The sequence below is a fragment of the Carassius carassius genome, chromosome 19 (assembly GCF_963082965.1).
Source record: "Carassius carassius chromosome 19, fCarCar2.1, whole genome shotgun sequence".
Taxonomy (NCBI): Eukaryota; Metazoa; Chordata; class Actinopteri; order Cypriniformes; family Cyprinidae; genus Carassius; species Carassius carassius.
The window spans coordinates 32856760-32881299 of NC_081773.1; the positions used below are offsets into that span (position 1 = coordinate 32856760).

The window sequence follows — 24540 nt, forward strand, 5'->3', positions numbered from 1 at the left end:
AGTACGTTTTTTAAAAAATTAAAAAATATATTTTTTCAGTGGTTGTCTAGTTAGGCATTTTGTTTTAAAACATAAATGAAAATAGGCTATAATGGCTTACCTGGATATGACTGTCTTGTAGTCTGATATAAAAAAAACTCTCCGACAACGAGCAAAGAAAGTATTTGATTTATTTAATTGCTTTATTTCTTCCAAAAGAATTAAAATGAGGAGAATAACTTTGTTTGTCCATGTTCCCGCTTCTTGCTTAGCGCTGTCACGGTTGCTAGGCGACAGGATATGAGCAACGGGTAAGGGAGGGAACTGAAAGAAGGGTAGGCTGTCCAAATTCACAAACACCGACTTCCAGGTTTTGCGGTCGTCGGAGGACCCCTCCTCCTTCAACCGGGTAGGAAGGATCCTAAGGAGGATGCAGACCCTGAATTTGGACACAGCGAATGTTTTACTTTCTGTATCTCTGTCTCTTGATTGACAGTTGTCTCATCTAGGGCTGTCAGGATATTAGATGTTTCATATCACGCTTATTGTTGCCATAAGAATTCACAATATCGATATACTGTGATATCTATAGAAACCTTGCGGGGAAAAGGATATCAGTCAAAATTATTTTTTACTTTGTTTATTAAGTTTTTCTTTTTCACCCAACGAACACAAGGATACTGATAAACGCAGGGCACTTCTTTAAAGCTCCTATGAAATAACAAGAGAGAAAATACTAAGTTCAACAGTATGATGAATAAATATTAATGGTATCACTTTACAATAAAATGTCATTTGTTAACATTAATGCTTTAACTAACATGAATGAACAATGAACAATACATTTATTACACAATTTATTAATCTTTGTTAATGTTAATAAAACAGTTATTCATTGTTCATGTTAGTTCACAGTGCATTAATGAATATGAAGGTTTAATTCATTAAATTAAAACGATATCGATAATTGTTGCTTTGAATATCACAGTTATCATCAATACCGGTATAATATTGGATAGTGGAGATAGAGGAAACTGTTTCTTGACATTTTGTAGTAACATAACTGCCTGTATAATATAGCAAAAACACATAAAAACTGTAAGGAGAAAGAAGCGCTAAAATGCACAAAGCTAGCTAAAATAAATAAAATTCAGTGATGATCTGCTGCGTGAGATCACGTGAGGCGCTCCCTCTGGTGTGATAACCTTAATAATATCTTACAGTGTGTGATGTGCCACGATGTTCAAATCTTTCAGTGTGTGCATGTTTAATATTTAAGGGAAGATAATCTGCAAAGATTCTCCTCATGTGTGTGCTGCAACCAGATTTCAAAATCAGTTATGATTTTAAAACTCCTGTAGTGTGAGCCCGTCTTTACTTTGATGAACACGGCTCTCCTCTGAGCTCTGCGTCTTCTTCTTGTGTGACAGTGTCAGTGTTAAGGCACAATACTGCCCCCTGGGAGCTCAACCAGGTACTGACACTGGAGTATTTACATGTGCTGTTATCATAAGAGAACTGTTCATTTTAAATATTACGATATACCGTCACACACTAAATTAACACAAAATCGATAATTGTTGCTTTGAATATCACGGTTATCGTCAATATCGGTATATCACGACACCCCTAGTCTCATCCAATCAGTAGGAAGTATTACATTCACAAACAATAGCTAATTTTTTACATTTTGTCTGACTTGTCATTGTGTTTTCTGGATTTCTGGGTGATTTGTTTTTCACTTCACAGATATTTTACAGTGTGTCATATATAATCTTACCACAGTTTCTCCAGTTTACAGCGAGGATCCTCCAGTCCAGCACAGAGATGCTTCACTCCCAAATCTCTTATTTTATTCCCAGACAGATCCAGTTCTCTCAGGTGTGAGGGGTTTGATCTCAGAGCTGAAGTCAGAGCAGAACAACCTTCATCTGTGACACCACAATCCCACAACCTGTAGAGAACAATGACACACTCTTCACTCTCTCAGATCAGATCAGTTTAGCTGTGAATCCATTAGTAAAGAGAAAGAACAAATCAATGTGTGATGAATCACTGGACTGAGATTTAAAATGACAAAGAGCAAAAAAACATGATCATAAATCATTTAAAACCTCATTCAAAAATAAAATTAAAATTCTTTATTACTCTGTCAGGATTTTTAACCAAATACAGGCATGTGATTGGAAACATTACAATTAATGATTTTGAAATAACTTGTAACCAGTGTTGGGAGTAACCCATTACAGTAACATTACTTTTTGCTGTAACGCAGTATTGTAAGGCATTACTAATCAATTTTCAGTAATATTTTACTCTGTACTTGTTCAGTAACGCTTGCGTTAAAACACACTTTTAGCCCGAAATTTAATTGTTCAAAGAAAAGAGAAAAGAATAAAACAGCAAGACATTAACGAATCAAAGATGCAGCAAATTAGTTCCATTTCCTGTTTGTGGTCAGTCAATAGCTGCGTGTGGTGTCCACGTTTGGAAATAAAGACTAAACGTCAGCTTCTGATATATTTGTTTAGTGATGTTTTTTCATTCATCTCTCTCTCCCTGGTGTAACTCTGTATTGTGTGACGTAGTCCAGTGAAGGTGTGTTTAGGACGGGGTTTACAGGAGTGTGTGAGCATACTGTCATGACACAGAATGATCTCGTCCTCTGTGCTCGAGGTCCGAGGCTATTAGCTCTGTCCGGCTCGCTGTTAGCCTCGGCTCACACTGGACAGTGGAAAATAGGCTAATGAGTGAAGATAGTAGAAGACTGTACATTCAAGAGATGGGTGTGTGCGCATCGTGTCATTTTACAATTGCATATGGCATTAGAGTTTACATATAGTGCTGTTGTGTCTAATATGAACAGACCCAATCAATTCACAGATATTGCCAGATAATCTCTTTACCTCTACCATACTTGTAACAGACTTGGATCGTTTGTGATTCTGGCTGTCATCCTGTCTTGTGTTGTCTTGATCCTTCACTTTGCCGATTATAAGCTCTATTGTTAGTATCCTGGATCGCCCACAGTCATTATGCTACTCCTCTACTGGAGGTAAAATGCTCTGCAGTACATTTTGACATTTCAGAATGTTAAGTTCTATTTCTGTAGTTATTTTGGTGAAAGTAACTCAAAAGTAATACTGGAGTCATGTAACACATTACAATTCTGAGACAGTAATATTGTAATGGAAGGAGTTACTTTTAAATGACAGTAACAAGTAATCTATAATCTATTACAGTTTGGAAGTAACTTGCACAACACTGCTTGTAACGCTCGGCCTAAAATAAGCTGGCTACACAAATAAACTTTTCGGTTACCTCTTAATAGTGGGGTTTGAGGGAATGCAGGAACTATAAATAACCACCGCAATAAAGAATGAAGGCCAACCCAGCGTGTATTATACAAGAAGAGAGAGAAAATACTAGATATACACAATATATACAATAAATGTATGAGGGTGAGTGAGTAATGCTATTGGAAGTCCAATGGTATATATATACACGTGTGTGTTCGGTTCGGTCTCACCGGTGCAATATAGTGATGGGTCATGAGCAAAAGATGCGTCTCTGAGAGCCGATGCTTTGTAGTGAATCAGAAGAGCGATGCGAGCCGGCTCCCAGTTTTTTTTCCTTTGGCTGCTTACCTCAAGGCAGAACTTTGTTTTGATTGGTCAGCAATCGCACCGCGGCCAATCAGATGTGAGTATATGGGATCATAACATTATGTAAAAAAATAAAGAGGGGGATGAAGTGAAGCGGCACTCCACGGCAAGTTAACGAGTCTTAACAACGTTAATGGAGGGGAGACTGTGTTAATTAATTTTTGCAAAGTTATGGGAAAACATAGCCCTACAAAAAATCCTAAATTAAGAGCCATTCAGGAGTCGAAAGAGCCGGCTCTTCTTTGGGAGCTGAGCCAAAAGAGCTGGCTCTCTGAAAAGAGCCGAACTTCCCATCACTAGTGCAATATTTGGAATCCGGGAGCACGTTGAGAACAGCGCTGTCCTGTGACGAAGTCCTCTGTAAAATAATCCAATGGCAGCGGTTATTTCCACGAGGAAGCAACTCAAAGTCACAGCAAAATACAGCGAGATCTATCCAGCTGCAGACCCGCAGTAGAGCTTAGATTCTCTGCCCGAGCCCGTCCTCGGGCCGGGTCGGGTCGGGCCCTTTATAAAGCACGTCATGTGTCATGCGCAGCGTCTCGTCCACTCACAGTCTCGCATGCGTGATGCATCACACCTGCTGTGCGTGCTGTACTATTCAGTAGATTAAGTGCAACATGGAGCTTGAAGAAGCAACGAAAAAATTAAAACAGGAGAATTAGCTTTGAGCAAGTTTGGAGGAAAATCGGAGGTATGGAAACATTTTAAACTAGTCGTGGGGAGTGACAACATATGTGTTGGCTTTGTCTCGTGCATTAAATGCGGCATGCATCTCTATATATATATATATATATATATATATATATATATATAACTGCGCAGCTCCCCTTTAGCCTAAATGATCTAGCACAGCAGCACCTGCGAAAAAAAAAAAACTGAAGTGAGGGCGGAGTTGTCTTAAGACAAAAGCATGGCGGAGAGCACGGTGAGTTGTCTAATTTTTTGGACATGTTGTAAAAAATTATCGCAAAAGTTCAGCCTTTATCTATTAAATGTTTAATTTGTGTTAGGATTTATCATCTTATTGAAGCATGAATATGTAGTCATACTCTATTGTATATAAAAAAAAAATCTACGGATGGTTTGATTAATTTTTGCGTGTTGTAAATGGCCAAAAAATAAAATTAATCCAAAAAATGCAGCATTTCACCTGGCAAATGGCTGCTACTGAAAAACAAGTTTGGTTATAAAGAAGTCGGCTAAAGATTGGACTGAAGTGTTAAACCCTTAATTACCTTTTTTTTCAGGATATCCCACAACAGATTGGGGGTGTTGATTGTGGAGACTTCATGTTGATGGTGAGATATTCTGGTTTGATTTTCAAAAATAGTAAAATATCAAGATTTTACTATTTTTGTCTTCCGTTGCGACTTTCCAAACATTCGGAGGTGGTAGTCTATTTCTTCTAGAAAACTTTGGGGGTTTCTCTGAAAGGTAGATACTGGACATTTACTCCAGCCCACTGTTACATTTTTACCCTCTTATGATTAATTTTAAATGAATCAAGATATGGATATTCCAGTGCAGAAATCCCTACAAGACTCGAAAGAAGAGAACAAGCTACACTTAGCAGCAGTGAAGCAGTGTGTATATATATAATTATATTTATAATTATAATATATCTTAACATTTATAAGAAATATTTAACTTTCTGTAATAAAGGAGCACCCAATAATCTGGCACATGAATAAAGCTCTGGAATGGCTCCATTCCAACAGCCATCTGTTCAAGGGTCCAGTGGAGGAGCCTCTTTTCATCCGAATGGATGAAGCTCAGAAGGAAAAAGCCCTCAACAATCTCCGGGAAGAGACGGAAGATTCAAAAGAGCCCTTTGTGTTTCAGTTTGAGCTCAGGGATGACATGGAGGTTTTTTTGCAAGAATGCCATAACAAAATGGGCCTCAGAGTAAATTCTGCATTTGACATATTTTGAAGTTTATTTACATTTTTCTTTCTTTTAAAATGATTAAAAGAATCGTTGGCTTCTTTTTTTTTCAATTTCATTTTTTTTATATTTTTGAAATAAAAAAATGCATGCTGCACATATGTTCTTGAAAAAATAAAGGATGTTTTATATAAAAACCCAACATAAGTTTCAAGCATTACTTTTTTCAACAGCATGATCAGGAAGGAACTCTCAAAATACAATGAAACGGATAACTATACAATTATATTACACAAGATTCATGTTTTAAAATGCTTATTTTACTGTAACCATACCTTAATGCATCATTATAACAAAGTATGACGTTTCGTGTGTAATAAAAGCTCCAAAACCTTAAGTGGCGCTACTCGGCAGTAAACTTCGACCCTCACTTCCGGTTCTGTGCTTGTGTCTCATAGACAGTAAAAGAAAGGGACACAGCGGTTCCGGGCAAGATGGCGGACCAGGTGCATCTCGTGTTCTGAGCTCTGTGAGATAGTCCCAGTATTTATTTGCGTTCTGTAATCCATTCGTTATTATTTTGCCATTTTATTTAACTTTATGCCCTCTAACTGTTAATATTTTATGCCCTCAATACTGTTAGTATTTGAAAATAAGTGCACCATGACGTCGAAAAAGAGTTCTACTCTAACCCGCTGCAGCGAGGCAATGGACCATGAATATGCTGTAAGAATGGAAGACTCCACTGAAAAGACTAAAAGGAAAGACCCCTTTTCACAGATGAAGAATCCTCCAGCAGCTAAGAAGAAAGACACTGGGTCAGAAGGTAAAGAGAGCATGAATGCTATCTTGGATGCTATTAAGCATCTAACCGATAAAGTTGACTCATTTGGCTCTCAACTTCAGCAAAATGCTGCAATGCTAGCTAGTATTGTGTAGACGGTTGAGTTTAATGCAGCAGAAATTAAAGACTGTAAATCCCAGTTGCAAACTACTGGTCGAGAAGTTTCGGTGTTAAAGAAAGATAACGAAGAGCTAAGGGAACGGATCTTAGAACTAGAACGGTACAAGCGCCGCTGGAATCTCAGAATTCGTGGAATAAAAGAAAAGGAAGGAGAAGATATACGCATGGTGGTTACCGACTTGCTGGTGAAAATCTCCCCGTCATGGTCCCCGAACATCAACTACATCGTTGATACAGTCCACCGTGTGGGAAGACGTGAAGAAAATAAAACAAGGCACGTTATTATTCAATTCAATCAAAGAATACACCGAGATGCGTTGTGGCGGATGACCAAAGACCTCACCATATGTAAAGATCTTGGAATCGGCTTCCTGGAAGATTTCTGTAAGGCTGATAGGGATCTGCCGGCGGCGTTGTGGCCAAAGATACAGCAAGCGAGAGCAGCCGGCAAACGTGCGTACTACAGAGGTGGTGCTGGATACATCAACGGACAGAGAATCACTTGAGATCATGACATGAGGTATACCAGAGTGTACTGACGAGGGCCTGTTGCGTTAAATATACAAATGGTTTTCCGTCTGTTTTTTGTGGACAAAAATCTGAATGGATAACAGTTACACAGTTATTGAAAAGGAATTTAAGGGACTGCGCCCGTTTTCAGGGTTTTCATTTGTTGCCTTTCCTGGCTTCATTTTATATAGCCTGTTGGACTAGGACTGCATCTATTTACATTTGTTTGTTTATTTGTGTATTATGAATATTTGTTTTTCAGGTATTTCACTTAACGCTAGGGGATTAAGGGATAACATTAAGAGAAAGTCTGTATTTTTTTTGTTTTGTAAGGGTGAAAAAGCAAATTTTATTTTATTACAAGAAACTCATTCAAAACCTGAGGATGAGAAATTTTGGGTAAACCAATGGGGAGACAAAATTCTTTTTGACCATGGTTCAACTAAATCTGCTGGATTAGCTATTTTGTTCTGCAACTCACTTGGTAAAGTAGTGACATCTAAGGGTAGCAATAACGGTCACTGGTTACTTTGTGTTTTGACCATTGATGACCAGTATATCATTCTAATAAATGTTTATGGATATAATAATCTAGTTCAAAACAGACAATTAATTTCAGATGTGTCAGACGTCATAGATGGCCTTAAAGTTTTCTATCCAACTGCTAACATTATTATGGGGGGTGACTTTAACATGGTATATGATGAATGGCTTGATAGATATCCTCCCAAATGTCAATATAGTTCTTATAACCCTACTCTGTCTGATTTCTGTCGCAAACACAACTTATTAGATCCCTGGCGTATCAAACATCCGAATGTTGAACAATATTCTTGGTTTAAACCAAATAATACAGCAAAGTCAAGAATAGATTTCTGGTTAATCTCCTTCTCTATCATAAATATTGTTTCTGATTGTTGTATGTCAGCAGCACCTCTCACAGATCACTCTGTTATTAAATTGCTTATCAATCCTTCTGGCGTTAGAGGCAATAATAAGGGGTATTGGAAATTTAATTCTTATCTATTAAAATGCCAATCATTTCAGGATGGTATTAAAAACATAATTTCTAAGGTTATGAACGATGATTCAATAATGTCCTATGTTGCTAAGTGGGAATTCCTTAAATTTAAAATGAGACAATTTTCTATTCATTTTGGAAAATCCCTTAATAGAAATAACAAATTAACAGAAATGACCGTCATTAAGGAAATAAACGAATATTATAACAGAACATCACTTACCGATACTGATAAACGGATATTACAATGTCTACTATCTAAACTGGATGATATCTATCTTCAAAAAGCTGAAGGAGCCTTCATAAGATCTAGGGCAAAGTGGATTGAGGAAGGGGAGAAAAGTACCGCTTATTTCTGTCGTCTAGAAAAAAGAAGGCAGGAGAGACTTGCTATTAAAGCATTATTAATTAATGGTAATGTAGTCACAGACCGATCTTTGATTGCTAAGGAAGCTGTCTCTTTCTATAAAAAATTATATTCCTCAACCTTTTCCTCAGATAATGCCGAATCTTTTTTCAACCATATTAAAGATCTGATTCCCCGGATAGATGATGAGTATGCACTGCTATGTGATGCTGATATTACCTCTGATGAGCTGGATAAAGCTGTAGACAGTTTGTCTGTAAATAAATCTCCAGGCAGCGATGGTTTCACAGCCAATTTCTATAAACACTTTTGGGGTTTACTGAAAGATCCTTTTTCTCTCATGTTAAAAGAAGCTATAGATAATATGACATTCCCCCTTACAATGAAACAAGGTGTAATAACTTTAATCCCTAAACCTGATAAGGACTCCAAATTGTTAAATAATTTTAGGCCCATTACTCTATTAAACACCGATTACAAAATTGCAACCACTGTCTACGCTAGCAGACTGAAAAAAATCCTACATAAAATTATAAGCGACTCTCAATCAGGTTTTATGAAAGGAAGATCTATCCATAACAATATTCGGTTAGTTCTGGATATTTTAGATTATAGACATCTTATTGATGATGATGGTTTTATTTTATTTCTTGATTTCTTTAAGGCATTTGATTCAATTGAACACCCATTTATTTTGAATAGTTTAAGATTATTTGGTTTTGGAGAGAAATTTAGAAACATAATTGAATCCCTTTATGAAAATTCAAATAGTTCAATTTCTTTATCAGGAGGTACTTCACCCCGATTCTCTATCAAACGTGGAGTTAAACAGGGTTGCCCCTTATCCCCATTTCTCTTTATAATAACCACAGAGCTGCTTTCTATCTTTCTTAAGCATTCAAATATAGCTCCATTAGAGGTGTTTGGGCATCCAGTTCTCATAAGCCAGTTAGCTGATGACACTACTATCTTTATGAAGCAGCTTTCGGAAGTCCCCAAAATCCTGCAAAATATCCAAATCTTTTCTAAAGCTTCTGGCTTAGAATTAAGTTTGCAAAAGTGTGAGTTGATGCCAGTTCATCAATGCCAGTTAACCGAGGCCTATAACATCCCTATTAAATCTATAGTGAAATATTTAGGAATATATCTTTCTAAAGATATAATGGAATGTGAAAATCTGAATCTGTGGAAAGTAGTTGAAAATTGTCAATCCAAACTTAATTTATGGTTATTGAGAGATATTAGTTTATTGGGAAGAATTTTTTTAACCAAAATGGATAGTTTATCTAGATGTATCTACCCTGCATACTCATTATCGATACCAAATAAAGTGATTAAAAAAATTAATCAGATTAATTCCCCTCCTTGAACTGCCACCTTAACGTGGTGGAGGGGTTTGAGTACCCGAATGACCCTAGGAGCTATGTTGTCCGGGGCTATATGCCCCTGGTAGGGTCTCCCAAGGCAAACAGGTCCTAGGCGACGGGTCAGACTAAGAGCGGTTCAAAACCCCTTATGAGAAGAATAAATCAAAGGACCGTGACGTCGCCCGGTATGGCGCAGCCGGGGCCCCACCCTGGAGCCAGGCCCGGGGTTGGGGCTCGTATGCGAGCGCCTGGTGGCCGGGCCTCCCCCCACGGGGTCCGGCCGGGCTCAGCCCGAAGGAGCGACGTGGGGCCGCCTTCCCGTGGGCTCACCACCTACAGGAGGGACCGTAAGGGGCCGGTGCTTAGACAATCGGGTGGCAGTCGAAGGCGGGGGCCTCGACAGCCCGATCCCTGGACACGGAAACTAGCTCTAGGGACGTGGAACGTCACCTCACTGGCGGGGAAGGAGCCCGAGATTGTGCGTGAGGTAGAGAGGTTCCGACTAGCGATAGTCGGACTCACCTCTACGCACAGCTTGGGCTCTGGTACCACACTCCTCGAGAGAGGATGGACTCTTCACCACTCTGGAGTTGCCCAAGGTGAGAGGCGGCGGGCTGGTGTGGGTTTGCTTATAGCCCCCCAGCTCAGCTGCCATGTGTTGGAGTTTACCCCGGTGAACGAGAGGGTCGCTTCCCTGTGCCTTCGGGTCAGGGATAGGTCTCTCACTGTCGTTTGTGCCTACGGGCCGAACGGCAATGCAGAGTACCCAGCCTTCTTGGAGTCTCTGGGAGGGGTGCTGGAAAGTGCTTCGACTGGGGACTCCGTCGTTTTACTGGGGGACTTCAACGCCCACGTGGGCAACGACAGTGACACCTGGAGGGGCGTGATTGGGAGGAACGGCCCCCCTGATCTGAACCCGAGCGGTGTTCAGTTATTGGACTTCTGTGCTAGTTACAGCTTGTCCATAACGAACACCATGTTCAAGCATAAGGGTGTCCATCAGTACACGTGGCACCAGGACACCCTAGGCCGTAGGTCGATGATTGACTTTGTGGTCGTTTCATCCGACCTCCGGCCGTATGTCTTGGACACTCGGGTGAAGAGAGGGGCGGAGCTGTCAACCGACCACCACCTGGTGGTGAGTTGGATCCGATGGCGGGGGAGGAAGCTGGACAGACTCGGCAGACCCAAACGTACTGTGAGGGTCTGCTGGGAACGTTTGGCCGAGTCTCCTGTCAGAGAGATCTTCAACTCCCACCTCCGGCAGAGCTTCGACCGGATCCCGAGGGAGGCTGGAGATATTGAGTCCGAGTGGACCATGTTCTCCACCTCCATTGTCGAAGCGGCCGCTCGGAGCTGTGGCCGTAAGGTTTCCTGTGCCTGTCGAGGCGGCAATCCCCGAACCCGGTGGTGGACACCGGAAGTAAGGGATGCCGTCAAGCTGAAGAAGGAGTCCTATCGGGCCTGGTTGGCTTGTGGGACTCCAGAGGCAGCTGACAGGTACCGGCAGGCCAAGCGGACTACAGCCCGGGTGGTTGTGGAGGCAAAAACTCGGGCCTGGGAGGAGTTCGGTGAGGCCATGGAGAAGGACTATCGGTCAGCCTCGAAGAGATTCTGGCAAACCGTCCGGCGCCTCAGGAGAGGGAAGCAGTGCCCTACCAACGCTGTTTACAGTAGAGGTGGGGAGCTGTTGACCTCAACTGGGGATGTCGTTGGACGGTGGAAGGAATACTTCGAGGATCTCCTCAATCCCGCTGTCACGTCTTCCATTGAGGAAGCAGAGGCTGAGGGCTCAGATGTGGACTTGTCCATAACCCAAGCTGAAGTCACCGAGGTAGTCAAGAAACTCCTCGGTGGCAAGGCACCGGGGGTGGATGAGATCCGCCCTGAGTACCTCAAGTCTCTGGATGTTGTGGGGCTGTCTTGGCTGACACGCCTCTGCAGCATCGCGTGGCAGTCGGGGACGGTGCCTCTGGGATGGCAGACCGGGGTGGTGGTCCCTCTTTTTAAGAAGGGGGACCGGAGGGTGTGTTCCAACTACAGGGGGATCACACTTCTCAGCCTCCCTGGGAAAGTCTATGCCAGGGTACTGGAGAGGAGAATCCGGCCGATAGTAGAACCTCGGATTCAGGAGGAACAGTGTGGTTTTCGTCCAGGCCGTGGAACACTGGACCAGCTCTATACCCTCTACAGGGTGCTGGAGGGTTCATGGGAGTATGCCCAACCAGTCCACATGTGCTTTGTGGATTTGAAGAAGGCATTCGACTGTGTCCCTCGCGGCGGCCTGTGGAGGGTTCTCCGGGAGTATGGGGTCCGGGGCCCTTTGCTAAGGGCTATCCGGTCCCTGTACGAACGGAGCAGGAGCTTGGTTCGTATTGCCAGCTGTAAGTCAGACTTGTTCCCGGTGCGTGTTGGACTCCGGCAGGGCTGCCCTTTGTCGCCGGTTCTGTTCATGATTTTTATGGACAGAATTTCTAGGCGCAGCCAGGGGCCGGAGGGGGTCAGGTTTGGTGACAACACGATTTCGTCTCTGCTCTTTGCGGATGATGTTGTCGTGTTGGCCTCATCAGGCCAGGACCTTCAGCATGCACTGGGACGGTTTGCAGCCGAGTGTGAAGCGGCTGGGATGAGAATCAGCACCTCCAAATCCGAGGCCATGGTCCTCAGTCGGAAAAGGGTGGCTTGCCCACTTCAGGTTGGTGGAGAGTTCCTGCCTCAAGTGGAGGAGTTTAAGTATCTTGGGGTCTTGTTCACGAGTGAGGGAAGGATGGAACGGGAGATTGACAGACGGATCGGTGCAGCTTCTGCAGTAATGCGGTCGATGTACCGGTCTGTCGTGGTGAAGAAAGAGCGTAGATTGACTCTCGATTTACCGGTCAATCTACGTTCCTACTCTCACCTATGGTCATGAGCTTTGGGTCATGACCGAAAGGACAAGATCCCGGATACAGGCGGCCGAAATGTGCTTTCTCCGCAGGGTGGCTGGGCGATCCCTTAGAGATAGGGTGAGAAGCTCAGTCACCCGGGAGGAGCTCAGAGTAGAGCCGCTGCTCCTCCACATCGAGAGGGGTCAGCTGAGGTGGCTCGGGCATCTGTTCCGGATGCCTCCTGGACGCCTTCCCGGGAAGGTGTTCCGGGCACATCCCACTGGGAGGAGACCCCGGGGGAGACCTAGGACACGCTGGAGAGACTATGTCTCCCGGCTGGCCTGGGAACGCCTCGGTGTCCCCCCAGAAGAGCTGGAGGAAGTGTCTAGGGAGAGGGAAGTCTGGGGTTCTCTGCTTAGACTGCTGCCCCCGCGACCTGGCCCCGGATAAGCGGTAGAAGATGGATGGATGGATGGATGGAATCAGATTAATTTTGATTATATCTGGAGAAAGAAAGCTCATTACATTAAAAGAGCAGAGTTGACTAAAGAATTCAAAGATGGAGGTCTACAAGCCATTGATTTTGATTTCATAAATGGAACTCTTAAAATTAACTGGTTGAAATCCTTCCTTAATAATGATAACCTTTGGTTTCACATCCCCAGAGAAATATTTAAGAAAATTGGAGGGATCGAATTTTTACTTAGATGTGATTTCATTCCCCAGCGTCTCCCTATCAAACTATCCAAGTTTCACCAACAAGTCTTGTTGTACTGGAAGCTCTTATACAACCATAATTTTACACCTCACAAAACCCCAATGTGGAATAATAGATATATCACAATAAGAAACAAATCACTGTATAAAAAGGAGTGGATGGAGAAAGGAATATGGTCGGTGGTTCATTTAATCGATAGTAGAGGTTATTTTTTATCACATAATAACTTCTGTCTCAAATATGATATAACCTGTAGTCAGAATGCGTTTAGCTCTATGATTAAAACTATCCCCAATGCTTTCATGTGTTTGGTTCAAGCATACCTTTCAACAACGAATCCTCCCATTTGTTGTCTCCCATTACTTTTAGTTGAAGGTGTAGATTTTAAAGAAATTAAACTTCCAAACAAAACTATTAGAAATATGTTTGATAACATCTTATTTCCCATAGTACCCTATAGAAACTTGATTTCACAGTTCTTCTCAAAAAAAAAAATATTCACAGGTTACGAACAACTTACTTAAAATTTCCTTTATCTCCCAAAGCTAAGGAAGTCCATTTTAAAATTATAAATGGTGTATATCCATCCAGTGAATTTGTACAGCGAAGATTTGGTTTTGAAACTAGTAATTGTGTTTTTTGTGATAATATTGAAACTACAGATCATTTATTTTTTCATTGTATGTTTGTAGAGGCTTTATGGCTTGATATTCATGACTGGCTATATCCAAAGATTCCTCATCTTGAAGTCTTCTCTCACAAGGACATTATTTATGGACTCGTCTTGGAAAGCAACAAAGACGATTTTTTGGTTAATAACATCCTTATTCTAGTTAAATTCTATATACACAAATCTAAATACTTGAAAGTGAACCCTAAATTCTGTGTATATCACAATGAGTTTCTTTCTTATACAAATTCCCTTAAAATGATGAAAAGTAAAAATGCTAAAAAACTTTTTGCTATAATAGAAGAATATGACTTGAAAAGTAAACCCTAGCCTTTTTTTTTTTTTTTTTTACTTATTATTTTATTTGTCTATTTATTCATTTTTGGTAATGCAATTATGCACCTGATTCTACTGTTACTATGTAATTATATATTTTTGCTGCCATGTTGTTTGTACATGACATTGTTCAATAAAAAAAAAAAAAAAAAAAAGTCAAAAAAAAAAAAAAAAAAAAAAGAAATGGACACAGCGACCCCATTGGATTCAACGGAGACGAGTGAAGTCGAATAGAAGCACGCACTTCCTGGGGGTCGAGCGTACTGCTCAGACTCAAACTGAGCTTGATGACGTAGATGTCACGTGAGCAACCTGTAAGTCTTCTTCGTCTGCGATAAAAAACGTGAACGCGATCTCCTCCATTGCTGACGTTTGCAGGCGACAAAACAGTGAGATTCAGGAAGTGTCCGACTTTAAAGGTATTTTTTGACCCCTCCCCTTACTGCAGCCGCCTACATTTCACAAGAGCCAAGGCACATCTCAAACAAGCCTAAAGAAACATAAATAACAGCTGTGCCACATCAACAATCACATTAACATTTAATCAACAGCTTTATAAACGTATATCTCTTATGTGGCAGAGCTACAAACTATCTTCTGCTCATCAAGGCTGAATTTATTTGATCTAAATAAAGTAAAATAAAATAAATATTGTGAAATATTATTACAAATACAAAAAAAAAATGTTTTCAATTTTAATATAAAATCTAATGTTATTCCTGTGTTTCTGCAAAGCAGAATGTTCTTCATCATTATTCCAGTTTTCAGTGTCACATGATCTTTTAGAAATCATTACAATTTATTTTAATCTCAAGAAACATTTCTGTTTATTATCAATGTTGAACATTTTGCTACTTCATATTTTGTGTGGAAATGATGATGCACTTAATTTTTGATAAATATAAAGTTTAATGAACAGCATTTATTTGCATTAATCAATATATTAATTAAATTGGTTAATGTATTTATTAAATATAAATCATTTTAAATGCCTTCACTCACTTTTTGTCGCTTTCATGAATTATGAATAAAATTATTAATTTCTCTCTTTTTTTAAATCTTTTACAAATGTTGGAGTGGTATCATAGTTTCCACAAAAATATTAAGCAGCAAAACTGTTTCTAACATTGATAATAATCAGAAATGTTTCTTGAGCAGTAAATCTGAATGATTTCTGAAGGATTATGTGACACTGAAACTTCTTTGTAAACAACAACAGATTTATAAATGTTTCTAATGATGAATGTTGTGTTCCCAAATGTAAATTAAAGCGTCTCAAACCAAGCGCAGCACTAACAGTGAATCAGAACCAGAAACAGTACAGTAACAGCAGACATGGAGCGCCTCACACTACAGTCTATATAAACTCTGACACGAACATCACATCCCTGCAAATAGTCTGTCTTATGTTAACTCACACAATTCATTACACAGCTGAGCTTTATATTGATCTGTATTAATATGTACAGAGTAGTGGGGTGTGTGTGTGTGTGTGTGTGTTTGAGAGAGAGAGAGAGTGTGTGTGTATGTGTGTGTGTGTGTTTGAGAGAGAGAGAGAGAGAGAGAGAGAGAGAGAGAGAGAGAGAGAGAGAGAGAGAGAGTGTGTGTGTGTGTGTGTGTGTGTGTGTGTGAGAGAGAGAGAGTGTGTGTGTGTGTGTGTGAGAGAGAGAGAGAGAGAGAGAGAGAGAGAGAGAGAGAGAGAGAGAGTGTGTGTGTGTGTGTGTGTGAGAGAGAGAGAGAGAGAGAGAGAGAGAGAGAGAGAGAGAGAGTGTGTGTGTGAGAGAGAGAGAGAGAGAGAGAGAGAGAGAGAGAGAGAGAGAGAGTGTGTGTGTGTGTGTGAGAGAGAGAGAGTCACCTACACTGTGAGATATTATTCATACTTGCAGATAGTACTCACACCTCAATGTACTGCAGTGCTTTACAGAACAGTAGGTAATAACATATTCTTTCTCTGATTCTGTTGATTATAAACAGATGGTGTCTTCTAGTGTCCTTCCTTGTGTCTCTTCCTAAAGCCCCCTACACCTGCTCCTAATCACACTGAAGCTGCTGATCAGTAAAGCTGTTCTTGAAGCTGCAGGAAGAGACTCACGCTTCTGAGTTTGGGAACAATATGAGCTGCATGTGATTGATTCTCCAGAACATCTGATCAACACGAGGACAACACATATATATTTAATTACATACATGTTAGACGTTTTATTTCCATGTTTTGAATATTTTCTTATGTTTTCTTTAATATAAACACCTCTCTGAGCTAATATACACTGGAGTAAATGAGAAGAAATGCAGATTTGTACTCGGGTCGGTCTCCTCAAAAGCCCACTGTTCTTACTCTCTCACTTATCTGACTGGTTTCTTTAGTCATTTTGTCTGCTAACAGTCAAGCCTTTGCTAACAAGACGAGCTATTAGCACTTAGTGTAACAGAATCCATTTAAAGGTGTTGCTAATGCAGAAACAGCTTTAACATGAACACAGAAGTCCACACATGAACAAGAAACAAAGACACACAATGTTTTACTTTCTGTATCTCTGTCTCTTGATACAGCTATTGTGTTTTCTGGCTTTCTGGGTGATTTGTTTTTCACTTCACAAATATTTTACAGTGTGTCATATATAATCTTACCACAGTTTCTTCAGTTTACAGCGAGGATCCTCCAGTACAGCACAGAGATGCTTCACTCCCAAATCTCTTATTTTATTCCTAGACAGATCCAGTTCTCTCAGGTGTGAGGGGTTTGATCTCAGAGCTGAAGTCAGAGCAGAACAACCTTCATCTGTGACGTCACAATATCTCAACCTGTAGAGAACAATGACACACTCTTCACTCTCTCAGATCAGATCAGTTTAGCTGTGAATCCATTAGTAAAGAGAAAGAACAAATCAATGTGTGATGAATCACTGGACTGAGATCTAAAATGTCTCAGAACGAAAACATGAGTCTGATTTAAGATAAATAATATTCCTTTGTTGCACAATAGTACTTTAAAGGGGTCATGATCTTTTGACATAAGGACACTGTACTATAAAACATCCTGTAAGTTTCAGAAACACAAAACTGAGTCGCTGCTTTTATTGAAGCCAGACTGACGAAACAACAGCTTGTGTGATGATCAGCTTGACAACATTATAAGTGGATCTCAGAGAATGGTACGAAATAAAAAACTGAGGCAGTTCATGATGCCTTTAAAAATGACAATTACTTAAATTCATTTATTATAACAATATATGAATAAATAAATAATTTATTCATATGCCACTTCTCTGTCTCTGAATCTAACGTTGTCACTGATTTGATATAAAACACGTCTAAATACTGAGCACTAAACTCTGGACAACATCTGCAGCGCTGAAGATTTCTGAGCTTTAACTGTGATTTTCTTCATGTTTTAACACTGAAGTGATTGTTCTCAGTGATACTTACTGAACTGATCTGGATTCTTTAATCACAGGCAGCAGCTTCTGAAGAACTTTCATATTTTCAGGATTATTCTTTCCTTTAACAAATTTATCAAGACGAAACTCATTCAGTTCCTCTTCTGATGTCAACAACACAAACACTACAGCTGACCACTGAGATGAAGAGAGTTTGGTTTCCTTTATTCTTCCAGATGTCAGATACTGTTGTATTTCCTTCACTAGTGAATGATCACCCAGTTCATTCAGACAGTGGAACAGATTGATGGATTTCTCTGGAGAGTCAATGCTCCTGATCTTCTTCTTGATGTACTCAACTGTTTTCTCATTGCTGTCAGAGCTGCTTCTTTTCAGTGTCATTATTTGTTGTAGGAGAATCTGATGAGACTCCACTGACAAACCCAGAAGGAACCGCAGGAAAAGATCCAGATGTCCATTTTTACTCTGAAGAGCCTCTTTCACAGCTCTCTGATGAAGCTCAGATAATGAAACATGTTCTGATGAACTGAGCTGAAACCGGTCCTTCACTTTAGACCACAAACTCTGGTCAAACACATTTCTGTTGTGGTTTGTCCAGGAGAGGTGCACATATAGAGCTGCTAGATGTTCCTGAATGCTCAGATGAACAAAGCAGAAGACTTTCCCCTGATACAAGCCCAACTCCTCTCTGAAGATCTGAGTGCACAATCCTGAGTACACTGATGCTTCTGTCACATCAATGCCACACTCTCTCAGGTCTTCCTCATAGAAGATCAGGTTTCCTTTCACAAGCTGCTGAAAAGCCACTTTCCCCAGTTTGAGGATCATGTCTTCATCTGTCACCTTCTTCTCATAGTCCTTCTCATGTTTGATGTTGGTCTGAAGGATCAGGAAGTGTGTGTACATCTGAGTGAGAGTCTTGGGAATCTCTCCTCTCTTACCTCGACTCAACATCTTCTCCAGAACAGCGGCTGAGATCCAGCAGAAGACTGGGATGTGGCACATGATGTAGAGGCTCCTTGATGACTTCAGGTGTGAGATGATCCTGTCGGCCAGACTCTGATCACTGATTCTCTTCCTGAAGTATTTCTCCTTCTGTGGCTCATTGAAGCCTCGTACCTCTGTCACTCGATGGACACACTCAGAGGGGACGAGATCAGCTGCTGCTGGTCTGGAGGTGATCCAGATGAGAGCAGAGGGAAGCAGATTCCCCACAATGAGGTTCATCAGCAGCTCGTCCACTGTGGCTGATTCAGATTTATTACACAGTTTCACTTTGCTCTTAAAGTCCAGAGACAGACGACACTCATCCAGACCATCAAAGATGAACAACACTTTACATTCATCACTGGATATTTCCATTTCTTTAGTTTCAGGGAAAAAGACATGAAGAAGATCTGAAAGACTGAGTGTTTTGTTCTTCATCAGGTTGATTTCTCTGAAAGGAAGTGGAAATATGAGCTGGACGTCCTGATTCTCTTTCCCTTCAGCCCAGTCCAGGATCAACTTCTGCACAGAGACTGTTTTTCCAATGCCAGCGACTCCCTTTGTCAGCACAGTTCTGATGGCTTTGTCTTGTCCAGGTAAAGGTCTAAAGATGTCAGTGCATTTGATGGCTGTGTCCTCTGTTGCTGCTCTCCTGGATTGTGTCTCAATCTGTCTCACCTCATGTTCATTACTGATCTCTCCGCTCTCACTCTCTGTGATGTAGAGCTCTGTGTAGATCTCATTCAGGAGTGTTGGGTTTCTCTGCGTCGCTGTTCCCTCATACAGACGCTCAAACTTCTTCAGCAGATTTGATCTGAACCTGTTGAGGACTTCATGCCTGGAAAATTAACATACTGCATTATTAAATAAGCTAATGAGCACAATAGACCTGAGATAAGTCTTTGTATCTTCACTATATATATATATATATGGAATTATTTTTAATAACTTTATTTTAATACATTTTAAAATATAATGTATTTCTGTGATGCTCCGCTGTATTTTCAGCATCATTCCTCCAGTCTTCAGTGTCACATGATCTTCAGAAATCATGAAAATATGATACATTTTGGTGCTAATGAAAGCAATTATTATTAAAGTATTAATTTCTTTCTTTCAAAAAAACAAAACCCAAAAATATTACTGACCCCAAATGTTTGAATGGTAGTGCATATATTATATATAATTTAATATTATATCAATTATATTTTTGCAAAACCTGTTAATCATTCAATGCTCCTAAAATATGTTTTAAAATGTTAGACTGCATTAAAATACCGTATTTAGTACATAGAAATTATTGAGAGAAAACTACTGAAAAAAGAAATCACATTATATTAAACCAAGGTATGACAATTACTTCTGTATTCATATAAAAACTACTCGCATTATGCTTTCAAACACATTCACTGACTAACATCGAAAAACTGAAATCAGCTGCTGCATCGATCAGTTGAAAAATCCTCATTATTAAATATTGTAAAGGTGATAAGCAGTGTTGAGGAAGCTATAACCCACTCATAATGTGAAGTACCTCAACTACTGTGACTGTCAGAGTAATGAACCTATGCATAATGACATGCTTTAATAATATTTATATAAAAGTATACCTGAGTACAGTCTTTGTATCTCCACACTTAAACTTTTCTATACAATCCATAGACGCATCACTCCTCACAGACACACAGCTGGACTCTGATCTCTTCTGATCAACTGAACTATAACAGAGAGAGATTTAAGTCAATCCTTAGAATTAAAATATTTAACAAAGTACATACTCATATTATTTAAACAAAAGACTTTAAAAAGCACTTTAGGATCATTTCATTTACACTATTTCATTACAAAAGATAAATAAAATTAAATCGAACTGAGTGCTTTCATAAATTTGTCTCTCTGTATAACACAATATATATTAAAATATCAGATAAAGATACAAAATGTCTATTACCAATGTACATGAAAAGAAATGATCATGTATTGTAGAAAATATACTTTGAGAATTAAAATGACTATAATTTAGCAGATGCTTTTATCCAAAGTGTCTTACAAATGAGGACAATAGAAGCAATCTATACTAACAACAGAGCAACAATATACAAGTGCTAGAACAAGTCTCAGTTAGCTTAACAGTACACGTAGCAAGGTTTTTATTTTATTTAATAAAAGACAAAAAGGAAACAAGTCAATAGAATAGAAAACGTCAGTGTTAGAGGGTCTCTTTTTTTGTAATAAATAAAAAGAAAACAAGTACATAGAAATGAAAAAGAGAACAGAGAATACGAGTGTTAGAGGTTCCTTTTTTAAATAAAAGAAAGCAAGTATTGTAAAGAGTGCAAGTGTTTAATAATCAAGTGTTTTGTTTATTTTTATAAATAAAATAGGAAATGAGTAGATAGAATAGAATTAGAATAGAGATTGCTAGAGTTAGTGGGTCAAATAAAGATGGAAGAGATGTGTTTTTAGCTGATTCTTGAAGATGGTTAAGGACTCAGCTGCTGGATTGAGTTGAGCAGCTCATTCCTCCAGGAGGAAACAGTTAATGTAGTTTACTGTTTATTAATTTACCCTAATATTTATATAAAAACATACCTGAGATCAGTCTTTGTTTCTCCACTCTTAAACATTTCTGGAGGATTCATAGACGCATCACTCCTCACAGACACACAGCTGGACTCTGCTTCTGATCTCTTCTGATGAAATAATCTATAACAGAGAGAAATTAAAGCCAATGCTTTGAATACAATATTTAACAAAGTACATACTCATATTATTTAAACAATCACTTTAAAAAGCACTTCAGGGTCATTTAATTTACAGTATTTTATTAAAAAAGACATTAAATAGAAAATGCATCTCTCTGTCTAACACTACATATATATTAAAATATCAGATAAAAAATATATTTTAGCAAAGTACATGAAAAATGTCTCGTATATTGTAGAAAATATACATTTTAAGAATATAAAATGACATGCTATAATAATATTTATATAAAAACATACCTGAGATCAGTCTTTGTATCTCCACTCTTAAACATTTCTGGTTTATTTATAGACGCATCACTCCTCACAGACACACAGCTGGACTCTGCTTCTGATCTCTTCTGATCAACTGAACTATAACACAACAGATTTAATCCTTTATGATCATAATCATTTTCTTCTGAAGCCTTTTATGTTTCATCAAAAACACTCCATGAGGCAGATTAAGGTGTTCAGGGGCCCGTAGTCTTCTCTTTGTGTGAGACCCTCCAAATCATTATGCTTTACTGGAGTAATGTATTTAGTGCCATACACTGTCCACATGCAAGTAATGTGGCATACAAACACACACACACACACACACACACACACACACTGAGACAGCCAATCCTACAGTGTTTCCTCTACATTCCCATTGTCTCCTCAGGATTGTGTGAGACTGTGGGGGGTGATAATTGGTTACAATGACAATTGTATGATTGCTTTTATCAAAGTTACTAAAAACACTTTTTCCACTTTTTTATCACAGAATAAGGCAGAAAATATATTTTATAGCTTCTGTACTGTAATAATAAATGTTATGTCAATTAACACTGTATTATTCAAATACTTTATTACCTGTAGATGACTTGAAAAACACACATAAACCATATATTGTCTGCATTATTGCTTGTCTTTGTTCAATCAGTTAAGATTTTTGTTTTTTATTCAGCTTAGTCAAATTGATAGCATATGCCTTTGTCCAGCTGAGTCCGTTTTGGACTTTCTCCAGCTTCAGGTAAGAATTGGCCTTTTAAGAATAAATAATTCATTTTAACTTAAAAATCTCCAGACACATTAACAAGAAGGAGAGACCTATCTCCCATCACTGAGGGTGGTTTAATACAGTGTTTCTTCAAAGTACCTGCATCCTGGAGAAAACTCTTGATCTGTGGATGTTTGTGTGTCCTCCATGATGAAACAGAATCTGATCTCCAGCACTGACTCTGAATAGAAATGACAAACAAACTCAATAATTCAGCTGAACGGATCCTGAGAGAAACAGATCATGCGATACACATGTTCAGATACACAATGTTAGTCGTGTGTTAACAAATGATCAACTAAACCACACACAACACCAAACACAAATCAAACCACCTGCATCTGCTGGAAAAAGAAAATATTAAACATATAAAATAAACAAATAGAACATATAAAACTAAACGTCGTTTAGAGGAAATCTGAAAGCGGAAGTCACTGTAAATGACTCAGCACTCACCTTATTTACACAGATTCACAAAATCCACCGCCTTTCTATGAAGCAGCTCCACGACAATCATGATTTAGTTCCGACGAAACAGTTTGATATTCCGTACAGAATCGATTCTGATTGTTTAAATGGAGAAGCATCAACTCTGAAAATTTGCTTTCACTTTTGATTTGTGACGCGGAAAACTGGCGTCACTTCCTGCGCGCGATCTCTCATCCGGTGCACGTTTGATCCAGTTTTACAGGCTTTCACGTCTAACATACTAACAGAACACATCAGATCATACTTCAAGTATTATATATATACAGCTTTGCCTGTAGTGTGTAAGGGAGCGTCATTAGTCATCAGTGGGAAAACGTTACATGCACGTTTTAGCATGAAAAAAAAAAATAAATAAAAGCTTTTATACAAAAAGGAGCAGAGTTAATTAAATAATCTTAGTTGCTTGTTTCAGTGCTCAGACTTCACCTGACCAGTAAAAATAGACTGTTCTTTCAATAAAGTCATTTATAGTAATAATATATGGTGTGTGTGTATATATATATATATATATATATATATATATATATATATATATATATATATATATATATATATATATATATATATATATATACATAGCATTCACTTATACATTAAAACAAATGTATTAACAAATCTATTGCTCATTGTTGGTTCATAAGTAATTAATCTGAAAATGAATATGTACAAATAAATAAAATGCAATATATATATTTTTTAAATGATAAAATTTATTTCTATAAAAATATACTAAGTAGTCCTGCACTGGTCTTACCTTGGCATCCATAACTGCTGAAGGTGAATCCAACTCATTCCCTAACGTTTACATTAGAAGTTGAACTACAGGAGCGGGTGCAAGACAATTTCAGCATCTAGGTGTCAGCAGAACTATAGTGTAATTGAGAAACTAAATGATGTATTGGTTTCATTTTCAGTAGTATGTGTTCTATTATAGTTCTGTGGCTAAAACCACCATCAATATGTTCTTCCAGGAACCAGTAACAAGACACACCCTTTGAAGTCCAGATTCAATACTGTATGTTTTAAAAATGAGTGTGTTAACAGATCCAAATGTATTTCAGTAATATGCATCCTGATTTACATATGATAGTAAAAGATGGCTGTGAATATTGTTCTTTGAACAAGTAACAAGACAAACTGTATGCATTCTAAATTAATATATATAAACTTCTGAATGTCAAACTTGGTCAAGACAAGTGCAATATGTTCCTCTAGAAGGCGGTAAACTCCACAATCTTTGCATTGCTTTGCAAGCTTTTTCTCAGTCGGTATATTTTCAATAACTTTTGTTTTATGTTTAAACAATATATACCTATTATTCCAAATTATACATTTATTTGGAGAGAAATAATGCTTATATATAAGCATCCATGAGAGTAGCACCTGCTTGTGAAAATGACTAACTGGAACTTTACTTAATTCAAAGTTGCATTGCAACAAGAAGCAACACCACCCAAAGATTCAAAGATTAGATTAGGAAATAAATACCACATTTAATTTTTGTATTAAAAAGTCATACAACATTT

At 38.9% G+C, this 24540-nt stretch overlaps 1 protein-coding gene and 1 long non-coding RNA gene across 3 annotated transcripts in view; one reads left to right on the forward strand and one right to left on the reverse strand.

Annotated features, from left to right (window-relative positions):
• Window positions 1-24540, reverse strand: part of LOC132095595 (NACHT, LRR and PYD domains-containing protein 12-like) — a 594505-nt gene that overhangs the window by 545431 nt on the left and 24534 nt on the right. The window contains exons 4-8 of one of the 2 annotated variants that reach the window (XM_059500734.1): window positions 21742-21855; window positions 21329-21442; window positions 17778-19574; window positions 16980-17153; window positions 1760-1933 (exon numbers count right to left, since the gene is read on the reverse strand). In XM_059500734.1, coding sequence (XP_059356717.1) covers window positions 1760-1933; window positions 16980-17153; window positions 17778-19574; window positions 21329-21442; window positions 21742-21855 — 2373 coding nt within the window. The remainder of the gene's footprint in view (window positions 1-1759; window positions 1934-16979; window positions 17154-17777; window positions 19575-21328; window positions 21443-21741; window positions 21856-24540) is intronic. The other variant, XM_059500733.1, reaches the window with a different exon arrangement.
• Window positions 5012-5938, forward strand: LOC132095610 (uncharacterized). Its single transcript, XR_009422471.1, has 3 exons — window positions 5012-5081; window positions 5170-5230; window positions 5310-5938. It is a non-coding gene; the product is annotated as an uncharacterized LOC132095610 (long non-coding RNA).